This window comes from Nerophis lumbriciformis, linkage group LG39 (assembly GCF_033978685.3).
Source record: "Nerophis lumbriciformis linkage group LG39, RoL_Nlum_v2.1, whole genome shotgun sequence".
Taxonomy (NCBI): Eukaryota; Metazoa; Chordata; class Actinopteri; order Syngnathiformes; family Syngnathidae; genus Nerophis; species Nerophis lumbriciformis.
This window is the reverse complement of record NC_084586.2, coordinates 18,395,001-18,414,067: the sequence shown is the minus strand read 5'-3', so window position 1 is coordinate 18,414,067 and position 19,067 is coordinate 18,395,001. Positions and strand designations below refer to the sequence as shown.

Sequence of the window (19,067 nt, the reverse complement as noted above, 5' to 3'; positions counted from 1 at the left end):
AAACTGTGCAGCACAATGACGAAGGCAAGCAGCAAAAGCTCTAGCCGTAATCACAAAATGAAAACTGCTGCGAGGAGAAGACGCTCAGAGGCGGGAGTGAAATAGGGTTGTCCCAATACCAATGTTTTGGTACCGGTACAAAAATGTATTTCGATACTTTTCTAAATAAAGACGACCACAAAAAAATGGCATTTTCGGCTTTATTTTAACAAAAAATCTTAGTGTACATGAAACATATGTTTATTAGTGCAATTTAGTCCTTAAATAGAATAGTCAACTTGTCTTTTAGTAGTAAGTAAACAAACAAAGACTCCTAATTAGTCTATGCAGTAACATATTGTGTCATTTATACACCTATTATTTTGTCTATATTATAAAGGACAAACTGTAAAAAAAAATATTATTAATCTACTTGTTCATTTACTGTTATTCTTTTCTGTTTTAACATGTTCTATCTACACTTCTGTTAAAATGTAATTATCACCTATTTGATACTTTGCATTAGTTTTGGATGATACCACACATTTAGGTATCGATCCGATACCAAGTAGTTACAGGATCATACATTGGTCATATGCAAACTTTATAAACATAATATGAATTTAAAAAAAAGAAAATAAGATTTTGTGCCGATACAAAATATCGATGTAATCATAGTAGTATCGACTAGATACGCTCTTGTACTTGGTATCATTACAGTGGATGTCAGGTGTAGATCCACCCATGGCATTTGTTTACATTGTGACGGCGGTGAGCTATTGTATCCTCCTACGGTGTGTAGTGACGCATGTTTAGCTATTCCTCGTCCTCCAGTGATAATGATACTTGTAAGAAACTCACTTTATTTGTCGCCATGGAGACGAGGATTAGTGATTTGGAAGTAGCTAAAACACTGTGGATGGATGTTAGCTGCTAGCTAGCTAGCCATGTCTTAAAGCACCTCTTCCTGAGTGTTATAACTTCACCTTTATCTTTACTTTTTACACCAAAATGCGTCCATCTATTTTCTACCGCTTGTCCCTTTAGGGGTCGTGGAGGGTGCTGGAGCCTATCTCAGCTGCATTCGGGCGGTAGGCAGAGTACACCCTGGACAGGTCGCCACCTCATCGCAGAGCCGACACAAATAGACAGAACCGGTTCTTTTCAAACAGAGTATAGTACCGTTTTTGATTCATTAGTACCGCGATACTATACTAGTACCGGTATACCGTACAACCCAAACAATAAAACCAGCGCTAAACCGGAACTAAGACACTAAACACAGGAAAATGCCAACAAACTCAATACAAGCCATGACCTGGTGTCTGATATCAATGTTGGATCGGGACACTTGTGCTGTAAACGATTGTCTGCATTTGACCCATCCCCTTGTTCACCCCCTGGGAGGTGAGGGGAGCAGTGAGAAGCAGCGGTGGCCGCGCCCGGGAATAATTTTTGGTGATTTAACCCCCAATTCCAACCCTTGATGCTGAGTGCCAAGCAGGGAGGTGATGGCTCCCATTTTTATAGTCTTTGGTATGACTCGGCCGGGGTTTGAACTCACAACCTACCCATCTCAGGGCGGACCATACTTGCCAACCCTCCCGGATTTTCCGGGAGACTCCCGAAATTCAGCGCCTCTCCCGAAAACCTCCCGGGACAAATTTTCTCCCGAAAATCTCCCGAAATTCAAGCGGAGCTGGAGGCCACGCCCCCTCCGGCTCCATGCGGACCTGAGTGACGTGTTGACAGCCTGTTGACAACATTGCCGTAAACAGCAATGTTGTGACACTTTTAAACAGGACAATACTGCCATCTACTGTACATGCATATGTGACCCACCCATAATGTGTCACATTTTTGTGTTGATTTATTTATTTTATTTTGTGGTTTGAATTCGTTTTTGAAGCTGTCATTCCACATTTATCAGTATTCACATTGGTCAGTAGGGCGTTTCTTCCCAATTGAATGCTATCACCTGCAGACCGGAAGTGTCTTGTCATTCTGATGAGAGCGACCAGTCTGTGAACAATTGAAACGTCCTGTGTGCTTTTTCCTCCTGTATAACAGGTTAGTTTTGGTGAATCAACTCACTGAATAATATCCATGTGATCTTTATAAGTTTAAGTACACATTCTGATGGTGGAGCCTAACTCTAAAGTGTTTGTGAGTTGTAGTTTGTATTTGTGAATGAATCCAGTGCACAGCTGCAGTAATCAATACAAAAAGGCGACGTCAGTGCGCAATGTTTATATAGGAACTTCTGATCCTAATTCAGACTCCCAAATTAGAGCTCCCGTTTTCTTATTGATTTTATAATGTATATTTGTATAATGTGTGTGTTCTGAAATAGTGACAGAGAATAGAACAAGGATGGACAATTCAACCCTTAACTCAACAATGAGTAGATGAGTGTTATGTGTGTATATGTGTAAATAAATGAACACTGAAATTCTAGTATTTATTTTCTTTATATTGTCGGAGGCAGATATTTACATATATCCGAATTTAAGTTGTACTTCTTTAATTTCTTAGTCATATTTGGAAACAGCTCGTGTTTTCCATTTCTTCTCTTGATGCTCTGTCAGCAAGTAGACTGTGTGTGTTAACCTTGAGTTCTTTGGAATGTATTATGTCTAGGGAGACGTTGTGCTTGTATTATGGCTAGGGAGGGGGAAGGAAAGAGGGGTTTTTGGCGTTGGTGGGACAGACCATTTTGGGAGGCGCAATAGAATGTTCCAGGGTTAGACTGGTTTCAAAATGTATATTGGCAAAGCTTTGAAAATATACAACAAAATACCTATTCTGTCTCTGGTGGTTTTTCAACTCAGCTTTAAGTGTCATAAAGAGCTTGGGAGCGAATTGTGACTTGAATTCCCTGGGAGGAACAACTGGTCCAAAACGCAACAATATATATATGTAATAAAATAAATAAATATATATATATATATATATACACACACACAGGTAAAAGCCAGTAAATTAGAATATTTTGAAAAACTTGATTTATTTCAGTAATTGCATTCAAAAGGTGTAACTTGTACATTATATTTATTCATTGCACACAGACTGATGCATTCAAATGTTTATTTCATTTAATTTTGATGATTTGAAGTGGCAACAAATGAAAATCCAAAATTCCGTGTGTCACAAAATTAGAATATTACTTAAGGCTAATACAAAAAAGGGATTTTTAGAAATGTTGGCCAACTGAAAAGTATGAAAATGAAAAATATGAGCATGTACAATACTCAATACTTGGTTGGAGCTCCTTTTGCCTCAATTACTGCGTTAATGCGGCGTGGCATGGAGTCGATGAGTTTCTGGCACTGCTCAGGTGTTATGAGAGCCCAGGTTGCTCTGATAGTGGCCTTCAACTCTTCTGCGTTTTTGGGTCTGGCATTCTGCATCTTCCTTTTCACAATATCCCACAGATTTTCTATGGGGCTAAGGTCAGGGGAGTTGGCGGGCCAATTTAGAACAGAAATACCATGGTCCGTAAACCAGGCACGGGTAGATTTTGTGCTGTGTGCAGGCGCCAAGTCCTGTTGGAACTTGAAATCTCCATCTCCATAGAGCAGGTCAGCAGCAGGAAGCATGAAGTGCTCTAAAACTTGCTGGTAGACGGCTGCGTTGACCCTGGATCTCAGGAAACAGAGTGGACCGACACCAGCAGATGACATGGCACCCCAAACCATCACTGATGGTGGAAACTTTACACTAGACTTCAGGCAACGTGGATCCTGTGCCTCTCCTGTCTTCCTCCAGACTCTGGGACCTCGATTTCCAAAGGAAATGCAAAATTTGCTTTCGTCAGAAAACATGACTTTGGACCACTCAGCAGCAGTCCAGCTCTTTTTTTTCCTTAGCCCAGGTGAGACGCTTTTCGCGCTGTTTCTTGGTCAACAGTGGCTTGACACGAGGTATGCGGCAGTTGAAACCCATGTCTTTCAAGCGTCTCTTGGTGGTGGATCTTGAAGCACTGACTCCAGCAGCTGTCCACTCCTTCTGAATCTCCCCCACATTTTTGAATGGGTTTTTTTTCACAATCTTGACCAGGGCGCGGTGATCCCTATCGCTTGTACACTTTTTCTGACCACAGTTTTTCTTTCCCTTTGCCTCTCCATTAATGTGTTTGGACACAGAGCTCTGAGAACAGCCAGCCTCTTCAGCAATAACCTTTTGTGTCTTTCCCTCCTTGTGCAATGTGTCGATGGTTGCCTTTTGGACAGCTGTCAAATCTGAAGTCTTCCCCATGTTTGTGTAGGCTTCAGAACTGGACTGAGAGACCATTTAAAGCCCTTTGCAGGTGTTTTGAGTTAATCAGCTGATTAGTTTGTGGCACCAGGTGTCTTCAAAATGTAACCCTTACACAATATTCAAATTTTGTGACACACGGAATTTTGGATTTTCATTTGTTGCCACTTCAAATCATCAAAATTAAATGAAATAAACATTTGAATGCATCAGTCTGTGTGCAATGAATAAATATAATGTACAAGTTACACCTTTTGAATGCAATTACTGAAATAAATCAAGTTTTTCAAAATATTCTAATTTACTGGCTTTTACCTGTATATATATATAGCTAGAATTCACTGAAAGTCAAGTATTTCTTATATATATATATATATATATATATATATATCTTAACCACGCCCCCAACCACGCCCCCCGCCCCACCCCCGACCACGCCCCCCACCCCCCACCTCCCGAAATCGGAGGTCTCAAGGTTGGCAAGTATGGGGCGGACACTCTAACCCAGGCCTGGGCAATTATTTTGACTCGGGGGCCAAATTTAGATAAAAAAATGTGTCTGGGGGCCGGCATATCTATTTTTAGGAACACTAATATAAAACCTCACAATAATGTCTAAATGCTAAAAACGTTATGACAGACCGCCTTAAAAAACGGAATGGAATTTAAAAAATTTTTACTGAATGAGACACCCAGAATTTACATGAAAATATAGAATGTGGGATTTACAATATTAACTAAAAAAAAAAAAAGAAAGAAAAAAACAATATTAAAATTATGAACAATAAAACACTGAATACTGAAAACATATGAACTGTACTTAGAAAAAAATCCCAACCTTTTTTTTTTTTTTAAAAGTACAAAAACTACTTTTTTCCCTCTTTCGATTTTGTCGGGGTTTTTTTCTTGGTCGACCAAAACACCTCCATCCCGTTAGTAGGTGTGCCATGACTTTAGAGGCGGAATTTTCAAGAAATGTTGTCCCAGACAAAATGAGCTACTATGGGACACAATCATGGCAAAGAACGTCACACCCCCCCTCCATTGACATCTCTTACAATTAAGTAAAAATACAAACAAAATTGCAACAAACACAGCGAAATATGAACGCAAAATAACCCACCTACAATCTGATATATGTGATATATCACTAAGTTTTACAACTTTGTTGTCAAAATCTCCTTCCACGTCTGTCCCTGACACCCACATTTCAAATAGATGACCATAGTAACTAATTAGATGACCATAGTAACTAATTAGATGACCATAGTAACTAATCTAACTCAATAGATGACCATAGTAACTAATTAGATGACCATAGTAACTCAATAGATGACCATAGTAACTAATTAGATGACCATAGTAACTCAATAGATGACCATAGTAACTCAATAGATGACCATACTAACTAATTAGATGACCATACTAACTAATTAGATGACCATAGTAAATAATCTAACTCAATAGATGACCATAGTAACTAATTAGATGACCTTCGTAACTCAATAGATGACCATAGTAACTAATTAGATGACCATAGTAACTAATTAGATGACCATAGTAACTAATCTAACTCAATAGATGACCATAGTAACTAATTAGATGACCATAGTAACTCAATAGATGACCATAGTAACTAATTAGATGACCATAGTAACTCAATAGATGACCATAGTAACTAATTAGATGACCATAGTAACTCAATAGATGACCATAGTAACTAATGAGATGACCATAGTAACTAATTAGATGACCATAGTAACTAATCTAACTCAATAGATGACCATAGTAACTAATTAGATGACCATAGTAACTAATTAGATGACCATAGTAACTCAATAGATGACCATAGTAACTAATTAGATGACCATAGTAACTCAATAGATGACCATACTAACTAATTAGATGACCATAGTAACTAATTAGATGACCATAGTAACTCAATAGATGACCATAGTAACTAATTAGATGACCATAGTAACTCAATAGATGACCATACTAACTAATTAGATGACCATAGTAACTAATTAGATGACCATAGTAACTCAATAGATGACCATAGTAACTAATTAGATGACCATAGTAACTCAATAGATGACCATAGTAACTAATGAGATGACCATAGTAACTAATGAGATGACCATAGTAACTAATTAGATGACCATAGTAACTAATCTAAGTCAATAGATGACCATAGTAACTAATGAGATGACCATAGTAACTAATTAGATGACCATAGTAACTAATGAGATGACCATAGTAACTAATTAGATGACCATAGTAACTAATGAGATGACCATAGTAACTAATTAGATGACCATAGTAACTCATCTAACTCAATAGATGACCATAGTAACTAATTAGATGACCATAGTAACTCAATAGATGACCATAGTAACTAATTAGATGACCATAGTAACTCAATAGATGACCATAGTAACTAATTAGATGACCATAGTAACTCAATAGATGACCATAGTAACTCAATAGATGACCATAGTAACTAATTAGATGACCATAGTAACTCAATAGATGACCATACTAACTAATTAGATGACCATAGTAACTAATCTAACTCAATAGATGACCATAGTAACTAATTAGATGACCATAGTAACTCAATAGATGACCATAGTAACTAATTAGATGACCATAGTAACTAATCTAACTCAATAGATGACCATAGTAACTAATTAGATGACCATAGTAACTCAATAGATGACCATAGTAACTAATTAGATGACCATAGTAACTCAATAGATGAGCATAGTAACAAATTAGATGACCATAGTAACTCAATAGATGACCATAGTAACTAATGAGATGACCATAGTAACTAATGAGATGACCATAGTAACTAATTAGATGACCATTGTAACTAATCTAACTCAATAGATGACTATAGTAACTAATGAGATGACCATAGTAACTAATGAGATGACCATAGTAACTAATTAGATGACCATAGTAACTCAATAGATGACCATAGTAACTAATTAGATGACCATAGTAACTAATCTAACTCAATAGATGACCATAGTAACTAATTAGATGACCATAGTAACTCAATAGATGACCATAGTAACTAATTAGATGACCATAGTAACTCAATAGATGACCATACTAACTAATTAGATGACCATAGTAACTAATCTAACTCAATAGATGACCATAGTAACTAATGAGATGACCATAGTAACTAATTAGATGACCATAGTAACTCAATAGATGACCATAGTAACTAATTAGATGACCATAGTAACTAATCTAACTCAATAGATGACCATAGTAACTAATTAGATGACCATAGTAACTCAATAGATGACCATAGTAACTAATTAGATGACCATAGTAACTCAATAGATGACCATAGTAACTAATTAGATGACCATAGTAACTCAATAGATGACCATAGTAACTCAATAGATGACCATAGTAACTAATTAGATGACCATAGTAACTAATGAGATGACCATAGTAACTAATTAGATGACCATAGTAACTAATCTAACTCAATAGATGACCATAGTAACTAATGAGATGACCATAGTAACTAATTAGATGACCATAGTAACTCAATAGATGACCATAGTAACTAATTAGATGACCATAGTAACTAATCTAACTCAATAGATGACCATAGTAACTAATTAGATGACCATAGTAACTCAATAGATGACCATAGTAACTAATTAGATGACCATAGTAACTCAATAGATGACCATAGTAACTAATTAGATGACCATAGTAACTCAATAGATGACCATAGTAACTCAATAGATGACCATAGTAACTAATTAGATGACCATAGTAACTCAATAGATGACCATACTAACTAATTAGATGACCATAGTAACTAATCTAACTCAATAGATGACCATAGTAACTAATTAGATGACCATAGTAACTCAATAGATGACCATAGTAACTAATTAGATGACCATAGTAACTAATCTAACTCAATAGATGACCATAGTAACTAATTAGATGACCATAGTAACTCAATAGATGACCATAGTAACTAATTAGATGACCATAGTAACTAATGAGATGACCATAGCAACTAATTAGATGACCATTGTAACTAATATAACTCAATAGATGCCTATAGTAACTAATGAGATGACCATAGTAACTAATTAGATGACCATAGTAACTAATCTAACTCAATAGATGACCATAGTAACTAATTAGATGACCATAGTAACTAATTAGATGACCATAGTAACTCAATAGATGACCATAGTAACTAATTAGATGACCATAGTAACTAATCTAACTCAATAGATGACCATAGTAACTAATTAGATGACCATAGTAACTCAATAGATGACCATAGTAACTAATTAGATGACCATAGTAACTCAATAGATGACCATACTAACTAATGAGATGACCATAGTAACTAATTAGATGACCATAGTAACTAATCTAAGTCAATAGATGACCATAGTAACTAATGAGATGACCATAGTAACTAATTAGATGACCATAGTAACTAATGAGATGACCATAGTAACTAATTAGATGACCATAGTAACTAATCTAACTCAATAGATGACCATAGTAACTAATTCGATGACCATAGTAACTCAATAGATGACCATAGTAACTAATTAGATGACCATAGTAACTCAATAGATGACCATAGTAACTAATTAGATGACCATAGTAACTCAATAGATGACCATAGTAACTCAATAGATGACTATAGTAACTAATTAGATGACCATAGTAACTCAATAGATGACCATACTAACTAATTAGATGACCATAGTAACTAATCTAACTCAATAGATGACCATAGTAACTAATTAGATGACCATAGTAACTCAATAGATGACCATAGTAACTAATTAGATGACCATAGTAACTAATCTAACTCAATAGATGACCATAGTAACTAATTAGATGACCATAGTAACTCAATAGATGACCATAGTAACTAATTAGATGACCATAGTAACTCAATAGATGACCATAGTAACTAATTAGATGACCATAGTAACTCAATAGATGACCATAGTAACTAATGAGATGACCATAGTAACTAATGAGATGACCATAGTAACTAATTAGATGACCATTGTAACTAATCTAACTCAATAGATGACTATAGTAACTAATGAGATGACCATAGTAACTAATTAGATGACCATAGTAACTAATCTAACTCAATAGATGACCATAGTAACTAATTAGATGACCATAGTAACTCATTAGATGACCATAGTAACTAATTAGATGACCATAGTAACTAATCTAACTCAAAAGATGACCATAGTAACTAATTATATGACCATAGTAGCTCAATAGATGACCATAGTAACTAATTAGATGACCATAGTAACTCAATAGATGACCATAGTAACTAATTAGATGACCATAGTAACTCAATAGATGACCATACTAACCAATTAGATGACCATAGTAACTAATCTAACTCAATAGATGACCATAGTAACTAATTAGATGACCATAGTAACTAATCTAACTCAATAGATGACCATAGTAACTAATTAGATGACCATAGTAACTCAATAGATGACCATAGTAACTAATTAGATGACCATAGTAACTAATCTAACTCAATAGATGACCATAGTAACTAATTAGATGACCATAGTAACTCAATAGATGACCATAGTAACTAATTAGATGACCATAGTAACTAATGAGATGACCATAGCAACTAATTAGATGACCATTGTAACTAATATAACTCAATAGATGCCTATAGTAACTAATGAGATGACCATAGTAACTAATTAGATGACCATAGTAACTAATCTAACTCAATAGATGACCATAGTAACTAATTAGATGACCATAGTAACTAATTAGATGACCATAGTAACTCAATAGATGACCATAGTAACTAATTAGATGACCATAGTAACTAATCTAACTCAATAGATGACCATAGTAACTAATTAGATGACCATAGTAACTCAATAGATGACCATAGTAACTAATTAGATGACCATAGTAACTCAATAGATGACCATACTAACTAATGAGATGACCATAGTAACTAATTAGATGACCATAGTAACTAATCTAAGTCAATAGATGACCATAGTAACTAATGAGATGACCATAGTAACTAATTAGATGACCATAGTAACTAATGAGATGACCATAGTAACTAATTAGATGACCATAGTAACTAATCTAACTCAATAGATGACCATAGTAACTAATTCGATGACCATAGTAACTCAATAGATGACCATAGTAACTAATTAGATGACCATAGTAACTCAATAGATGACCATAGTAACTAATTAGATGACCATAGTAACTCAATAGATGACCATAGTAACTCAATAGATGACTATAGTAACTAATTAGATGACCATAGTAACTCAATAGATGACCATACTAACTAATTAGATGACCATAGTAACTAATCTAACTCAATAGATGACCATAGTAACTAATTAGATGACCATAGTAACTCAATAGATGACCATAGTAACTAATTAGATGACCATAGTAACTAATCTAACTCAATAGATGACCATAGTAACTAATTAGATGACCATAGTAACTCAATAGATGACCATAGTAACTAATTAGATGACCATAGTAACTCAATAGATGACCATAGTAACTAATTAGATGACCATAGTAACTCAATAGATGACCATAGTAACTAATGAGATGACCATAGTAACTAATGAGATGACCATAGTAACTAATTAGATGACCATTGTAACTAATCTAACTCAATAGATGACTATAGTAACTAATGAGATGACCATAGTAACTAATTAGATGACCATAGTAACTAATCTAACTCAATAGATGACCATAGTAACTAATTAGATGACCATAGTAACTCATTAGATGACCATAGTAACTAATTAGATGACCATAGTAACTAATCTAACTCAAAAGATGACCATAGTAACTAATTATATGACCATAGTAGCTCAATAGATGACCATAGTAACTAATTAGATGACCATAGTAACTCAATAGATGACCATAGTAACTAATTAGATGACCATAGTAACTCAATAGATGACCATACTAACCAATTAGATGACCATAGTAACTAATCTAACTCAATAGATGACCATAGTAACTAATTAGATGACCATAGTAACTAATCTAACTCAATAGATGACCATAGTAACTAATTAGATGACCATAGTAACTCAATAGATGACCATAGTAACTAATTAGATGACCATAGTAACTCAATAGATGAGCATAGTAACAAATTAGATGACCATAGTAACTCAATAGATGACCATAGTAACTAATGAGATGACCATAGTAACTAATTAGATGACCATAGTAACTAATCTAACTCAATAGATGACCATAGTAACTAATTATATGACCATAGTAACTCAATAGATGACCATAGTAACTAATTAGATGACCATAGTAACTCAATAGATGACCATAGTAACTAATTAGATGACCATAGTAACTCAATAGATGACCATAGTAACTAATTAGATGACCATAGTAACTAATCTAACTCAATAGATGACCATAGTAACTAATTAGATGACCATAGTAACTCAATAGATGACCATAGTAACTAATTAGATGACCATAGTAACTAATCTAACTCAATAGATGACCATAGTAACTAATTAGATGACCATAGTAACTCAATAGATGACCATAGTAACTAATTAGATGACCATAGTAACTAATTAGATGACCATAGTAACTAATCTAACTCAATAGATGACCATAGTAACTAATTAGATGACCATAGTAACTCAATAGATGACCATAGTAACTAATTAGATGACCATAGTAACTAATCTAACTCAATAGATGACCATAGTAACTAATTAGATGACCATACTAACTCAATAGATGACCATAGTAACTAATTAGATGACCATAGTAACTCAATAGATGACCATAGTAACTAATTAGATGACCATAGTAACTCAATAGATGACCATACTAACTAATCTAACTCAATAGATGACCATAGTAACTAATTAGATGACCATAGTAACTCAATAGATGACCATAGTAACTAATTATATGACCATAGTAACTCAATAGATGACCATAGTAACTAATTAGATGACCATAGTAACTAATCTAACTCAATAGATGACCATAGTAACTAATTAGATGACCATAGTAACTCAATAGATGACCATAGTAACTAATTAGATGACCATAGTAACTAATCTAACTCAATAGATGACCATAGTAACTAATTAGATGACCATAGTAACTCAATAGATGACCATAGTAACTAATTAGATGACCATAGTAACTAATTAGATGACAATAGTAACTAATCTAACTCAATAGATGACCATAGTAACTAATTAGATGACCATAGTAACTCAATAGATGACCATAGTAACTAATTAGATGACCATGTTAACTCAATAGATGACCATAGTAACTAATTAGATGACCATAGTAACTCAATAGATGACCATACTAACTAATTAGATGACCATAGTAACTAATCTAACTCAATAGATGACCATAGTAACTAATTAGATGACCATAGTAACTCAATAGATGACCATAGTAACTAATTAGATGACCATAGTAACTCAATAGATGACCATAGTAACTAATTAGATGACCATAGTAACTCAATAGATGACCATAGTAACTAATGAGATGACCATAGTAACTAATGAGATGACCATAGTAACTAATCTAACTCAATAGATGACCATAGTAACTAATGAGATGACCATAGTAACTAATTAGATGACCATAGTAACTAATGAGATGACCATAGTAACTAATTAGATGACCATAGTAACTAATGAGATGACCATAGTAACTAATGATATGACCATAGTAACTAATGAGATGACCATAGTAACTAATGATATGACCATAGTAACTAATTAGATGACCATAGTAACTAGTATATCATGCAAAAGTGCAGATTCCAAGCATAGAAAGACTTAGTATAGTTGAAGACTTCCGGTCGTTAGAAAACATGAGTGCACATCATAATGGCAGCTACACTTTACATCTTAAACATGTAAAAACATTTTTTGGGAATGTCCGGCGGGCCAGATTGAAAAGCTTAGCAGGCCGCATGTGACCCCCGGGCCTTAACTTGCCCAGGTCTGCTCTAACCACTAAGCCACTGAGCAGGTGTCTCTTCAGGCAGTAAATCAAAAGCCTGGTTTAAATATCTGGAAAGAAACAAACCTTGTAGCCCAGAATGAGTCCATTGCGGTCCGGCTCGGGCACCTCGGACCAGCGTATGAGGACACTGCTGGAGGTGGTGGCGAAGGCGGACACGTTGTTGGGTCCACAGGACGGGACTGCACAAAAAGACAAGGATGCTATGGATGGTCCATCAGTGCAGTGGCGGACCTTCTTGAACCTCACCTGACTCCCGTGTCCGTCCTCTGATTGGCTGGCTCCAAGGTCCCGTCCCGATGCCGTTGACGGCCTGCACCCTGACCTCGTACTCGGTCCACTCCTCCAGGTCCTCGATGGTGAACTCCCTCTCCAGGCGGTCGGGGACGGACTGGGTCAGCGGGCGGCCCGTGGAGCCCGCCTTGGCGTACTGCACCCTGTAGCCCACCTGCTCGGCGTTCCCGTTGTACTCCCACTCGGGCAGCGGCATCCATCGTAACCACAGGCTGGTCTCGCTGGCGGTGCGCAGCGTCACGTTGGCCGGGGCCACGTCCGGAGGAGCGGGGAGGGTCTGGATCTTTCTGGAGGGCTGGCTGGGGGGGCTGGTGCCCACTATGTTCACCTGGCGCATACGGAACCTGGAAGGGGGCGGCGTAACGGTGATGTGGCGTCACCGTAACCGTAGCAACGGGCCTACCTGTAGAAGGTGAAGGGATTCAAGCCGGGGACTTCCAGGGAGCGAGCGTCGGGCAGGTTGGACACCTGGTGCACCGTCACCCAGTCCTCGTTGTCGCCCACCACACCCACCTGTGTGGGAGCGCCAGTCAGGGCTGAATGATGATGTCATAGCTACAGCTCCTCATCTTGGGACCGAAGCTCACCTGGGCTTCCACCTGCCAGCGGGAGATGGAGGTCTTGCCGTCGTAGCCCGGCTTAAAGAGCAGGCTGACGGAGCGCGGGCCGATGTTGGAGATGGCGATGTTGGTGGGCGGGCCCGGGAGCTCTGACAGGAAGTCAAAAACAGAGATTTTCAAATGATTTCCCTCCACACTAACTTTGGAAAAACCTAACATTGGACTGTTTAAGTTGCCCGATTTATAAAGTAGAGTTGTCCCGATACTAGTGATGGGCCCGGCAACACCGATGCATCGGCGCATGCGTCGAGCACATAGAGCAAAACCCTGTGCCGGTGCGCGTACCGCTTTTAGAAAGTCACGTGACCGATCATGAGCTGTTTCGGTCACGTGACCGATACGCCAACTGTGTCGCACTGACGCCTCCTCTGTGCCCTGTGAGCGGCTCTTTTCTACAGCCGGAGAAATAATAACTAAGAAGAGAAATCGTCTAAAATGTAATACGTCGGAAAAAATTTTTTTTTTTTTTTTTTTTTATAAAAATGTGTAAAAAAATAAAATTAAAACAATTCCCAGTCCACAATCATCCACAACACGTTCTCTTAGATTTCCATGTTATGATACATGTTCACATTATTTATTGACTGTGTCTAAAAAAGATACAAATATATTTTTATTTAAATGAAGATATGAAATAATCCTAAATGAAATACAATGACTTGGTTTATATTATTGTATATACTAGGGCAGGGGTCACCAACGCGGTGCCCGCGGTCACCAGGTAGCCCGTAAGGACCAGTTCACACCTGTTCTAAAAATAGCTCAAAAGAGCAGCACTTACCAGTGAGCAGCCTCTATTTTTTTAAATTGTATTTATTTACTAGCAAGCTGGTCTCGCTTTGCTCGACATTTTTAATTCTAAAAGAGACAAAACTCAAATAGAATTTGAAAATCCAAGAAAATATTTTAAAGACTTGGTCTTCACTTGGAATAAGCGGTAGAAAATGGATGGATGGATGGGTCTTCACTTGTTTAAATAAATTCATTTATTTTTTACTTTGCTTCTTATTACTTTTAGAAAAACAATTTTAGAGAAAAAAATACAACCTTAAATATGATTATAGGATTTTTAAACAAATATACCTTTTTACCTTTTAAATTTCTTCCTCTTCTTTCCTGACAATTTAAATCAATGTTCAAGTAAAAAATTTTTTTTTATTATTGTAAAGAATAATAAATATTTTAGCTTCTGTTTTTTCGACGAAGAATATTTGTGAAATATTTCTTCAAACTTACTATGATTAAAATTCAAAAAAATTATTCTGGCAAATCTAGAAAATCTGTAGAATCAAATTTAAATCTTATTTCAAAGTATTTTGAATTTCTTTTAAAAAATTTTGTTCTGGAAAATCTAGAAGAAATACTGATTTGTCTTTGTTAGAAATATAGCTTGGTCCAATTTGTTAAATATTCTAACAAAGTGCAGATTGGATTTTAACCAATTTAAAACATGTCATCAAAATTCTAAAATGTATCTTAATCAGGAAAAATTACTAATGATGTTCCATAAATTATTTTTTTTAATTTTTTTCAAAAAGATTCAAATAAGCTAGTTTTTCTCTTCTTTTTGTCGGTTGAATTTTGAATTTTAAAGAGTCGAAATTGAAAATAAACTATGTTTCAAAATTTTATTTAAAATTTTTTCGTGTTTTCTCCTCTTTTAAACCGTTCAATTAAGTGTTTTTTTCATCATTTATTCTCTACAAAAAAACCCTCCGTAAAAGGAAAAAAAAATGTACGACGGAATGACAGACAGAAATACCATTTTTTTAATATATATATATATATATATATATATATATATATATATACACATTTATTTATTTATTTAGCTATTCTTGTTTAAATCACACTTACGTGTAACTTACAAATGACAATATATTTATTTATTTAAGTGTGTATCAAACTGGTAGCCCTTCGCATTAATCAGTACCCAAGAAGTAGTTTTTGGTTTCAAAAAGGTTGGTGACCCCTGTACTAGGTCATAAAATCAGTGTCAGTTGAGTCGGTCCATAGGTTGCCTGTAGGGATTTTTAATGTCCAGCAGATGTCAGTATTTAGTGACACAGTATCGACACAGTATCAATACAGTTTTGCAATGTGTCGAAACGCTTCATGACGCCTCATCAACCCATCACTACCCGATACCAATATTTTGGTACCGGTACCGGTTCGATACTTTCCTAAATAAAGGGGACCACAAAAAATTGCATTATTGGCTTTATTTTAACTAAAAATTATACATTAAATACATGAAACATATGTTTATTATTGCAATTTAGTCCTTAAATTAAATAGTGAACATACTAGACAACTTATCTTTTAGTGGTAAGTAAACAAACATCCATCCATCCATCCATCCATCTTCTTCCGCTTATCCGAGGTCGGGTCGCGGGGGCAGCAGCCTAAGCAGGGAAGCCCAGACTTCCCTCTCCCCAGCCACTTCGTCCAGCTCTTCCTGTGGGACCCCGAGGCGTTCCCAGGCCAGCCGGGAGACATAGTCTTCCCAACGTGTCCTGGGTCTTCCCCGCGGCCTCCTACCGGTCGGACGTGCCCTAAACACCTCCCTAGGGAGGCGTTCGGGTGGCATCCTGACCAGATGCCCGAACCACCTCATCTGGCTCCTCTCCATGTGGAGGAGCAGCGGCTTTACTTTGAGCTCCCCCCGGATGACAGAGCTTCTCACCCTATCTCTAAGGGAGAGACCCGCCACCCGGCGGAGGAAACTCATTTCGGCCGCTTGTACCCGTGATCTTGTCCTTTCGGTCATAACCCAAAGCTCATGACCATAGGTGAGGATGGGAACGTAGATCGACCGGTAAATTGAGAGCTTTGCCTTCCGGCTCAGCTCCTTCTTCACCACAACGGATCGATACAGCGTCCGCATTACTGAAGACGCCGCGCCGATCCGCCTGTCGATCTCACGATCCACTCTTCCCTCACTCGTGAACAAGACTCCGAGGTACTTGAACTCCTCCACTTGGGGCAAGATCTCCTCCCCAACCCGGAGATGGCACTCCACCCTTTTCCGGGCGAGAACCATGGACTCGGACTTGGAGGTGCTGATTCTCATCCCAGTCGCTTCACACTCGGCTGCGAACCGATCCAGCGAGAGCTGAAGATCCTGGCCAGATGAAGCCATCAGGACCACATCATCTGCAAAAAGCAGAGACCTAATCCTGCAGCCACCAAACCAGATCCCCTCAACGCCTTGACTGCGCCTAGAAATTCTGTCCATAAAAGTTATGAACAGAATCTGTGACAAAGGGCAGCCTTGGCGGAGTCCAACCCTCACTGGAAACGTGTCCGACTTACTACCGGCAATGCGGACCAAGCTCTGGCACTGAGCATACAGGGAGCGGACTGCCACAATCAGACAGTCCGATACCCCATACTCTCTGAGCACTCCCCACAGGACTTCCTGTGGGGAGACACGGTCGAATGCCTTCTCCAAGTCCACAAAACACATGTAGACTGGTTGGGCAAACTCCCATGCACCCTCAAGGACCCTGCCCAGAGTATAGAGCTGGTCCACAGTTCCACGACCAGGACGAAAACCACACTGTTCCTCCTGAATCCGAGGTTGGACTATCCGGCGTAGCCTCCTCTCCAGTACACCTGAATAGACCTTACCGGGAAGGCTGAGGAGTGTGATCCCACGATAGTTAGAACACACCCTCCGGTTCCCCTTCTTAAAGAGAGGAACCACCACCCCGGTCTGCCAATCCAGTGGTACCGGGGGCGGTAAACAAACAAAGACTTCTAATTAGTCTGCTGACGTATGCAGTAACATATTGTGTCATTTATACACCTATTATTTTGGCAACATTATAAAGGACAAACTGTAAAAATGGTTTATTAATCTACTTGTTCATTTACTGTTATTATTTTCTGTTTTAACATGTTCTATCTACACTTCTGTTCAAATGTAATTATCACCTATTCTTCTCTTGTTTGATACTTTGCATTAGTTTTGGATGATACCTCACATTTAGGTATGGATGTGATACCAAGTAGTTACAGGATCATACATTGGTCATATTCAAAGTCCTCATGTGTCCAGGGACGTATTTACTGACTTTATAAATACAATATGAATTTAAAAAAAATATATTTTGATGCTAAAAAATATCGATGTAATCCTATTTTAGCGTCCCTTCACTGGCTCCCTGTGCGTTACCGAATACATTTTAAACTCCTTTTATTTGTTTTTAAATGTCTAAACAACCTCGCGCCAACCTATCTCTCCGACCTCCTTCAGCCTTACTGCCCCACCCGATCCTTAAGATCAGCCGATCAGCTGCTGTTGACGGTCCCTGACACAAGGCTGAAGCTTAGAGGTGACAGAGCTTTCGCCGTTGCTGCTCCCAAGCTCTGGAACGACCTACCCCTGAGTGTTAGACAAGCCTCCTCTCTTCCTGTTTTTAAATCTCTCTTAAAAACATACTTTTATTCCATGGCTTTTAACACTGAGTGATATCCATCCTGCAATGGCGCCCCATAATACACCTGCTGTGATCCTGTTTTTATGTTTTTATGTTTTTATTAATTCTATTTTAATTATTTATTTTTTTATCGTGTTCTGTTTGTGTTGTGTTGTGTTTGCTCGGTACTCGTTTTATCTTTTAACCTGTTCATTGTACAGCACTTTGGCTACCCCTGTGGTAAATTTTAAATGTGCTCTATAAATAAAGTTGATTTGATTTGATTTGATTAGTGTTATTGACTCGATACACACCTGTACTTGGTATCATTACAGTGGATGTCAGGTTTAGATCCACCCATGGCATTTGTTTACATTCCGGC

General features: G+C 37.3%; 1 protein-coding gene across 1 annotated transcript in view; it reads right to left on the bottom strand.

Annotated features, from left to right (window-relative positions):
- The window catches only part of sdk2b (sidekick cell adhesion molecule 2b), a 920,539-nt gene that overhangs the window by 108,629 nt on the left and 792,843 nt on the right, over positions 1-19,067 (bottom strand). Inside the window, exons 22-25 of the mRNA XM_061931841.1 lie at positions 14,229-14,350; positions 14,045-14,154; positions 13,597-13,985; positions 13,414-13,529 (exon numbers count right to left, since the gene is read on the bottom strand). Coding sequence (XP_061787825.1) covers positions 13,414-13,529; positions 13,597-13,985; positions 14,045-14,154; positions 14,229-14,350 — 737 coding nt within the window. The remainder of the gene's footprint in view (positions 1-13,413; positions 13,530-13,596; positions 13,986-14,044; positions 14,155-14,228; positions 14,351-19,067) is intronic.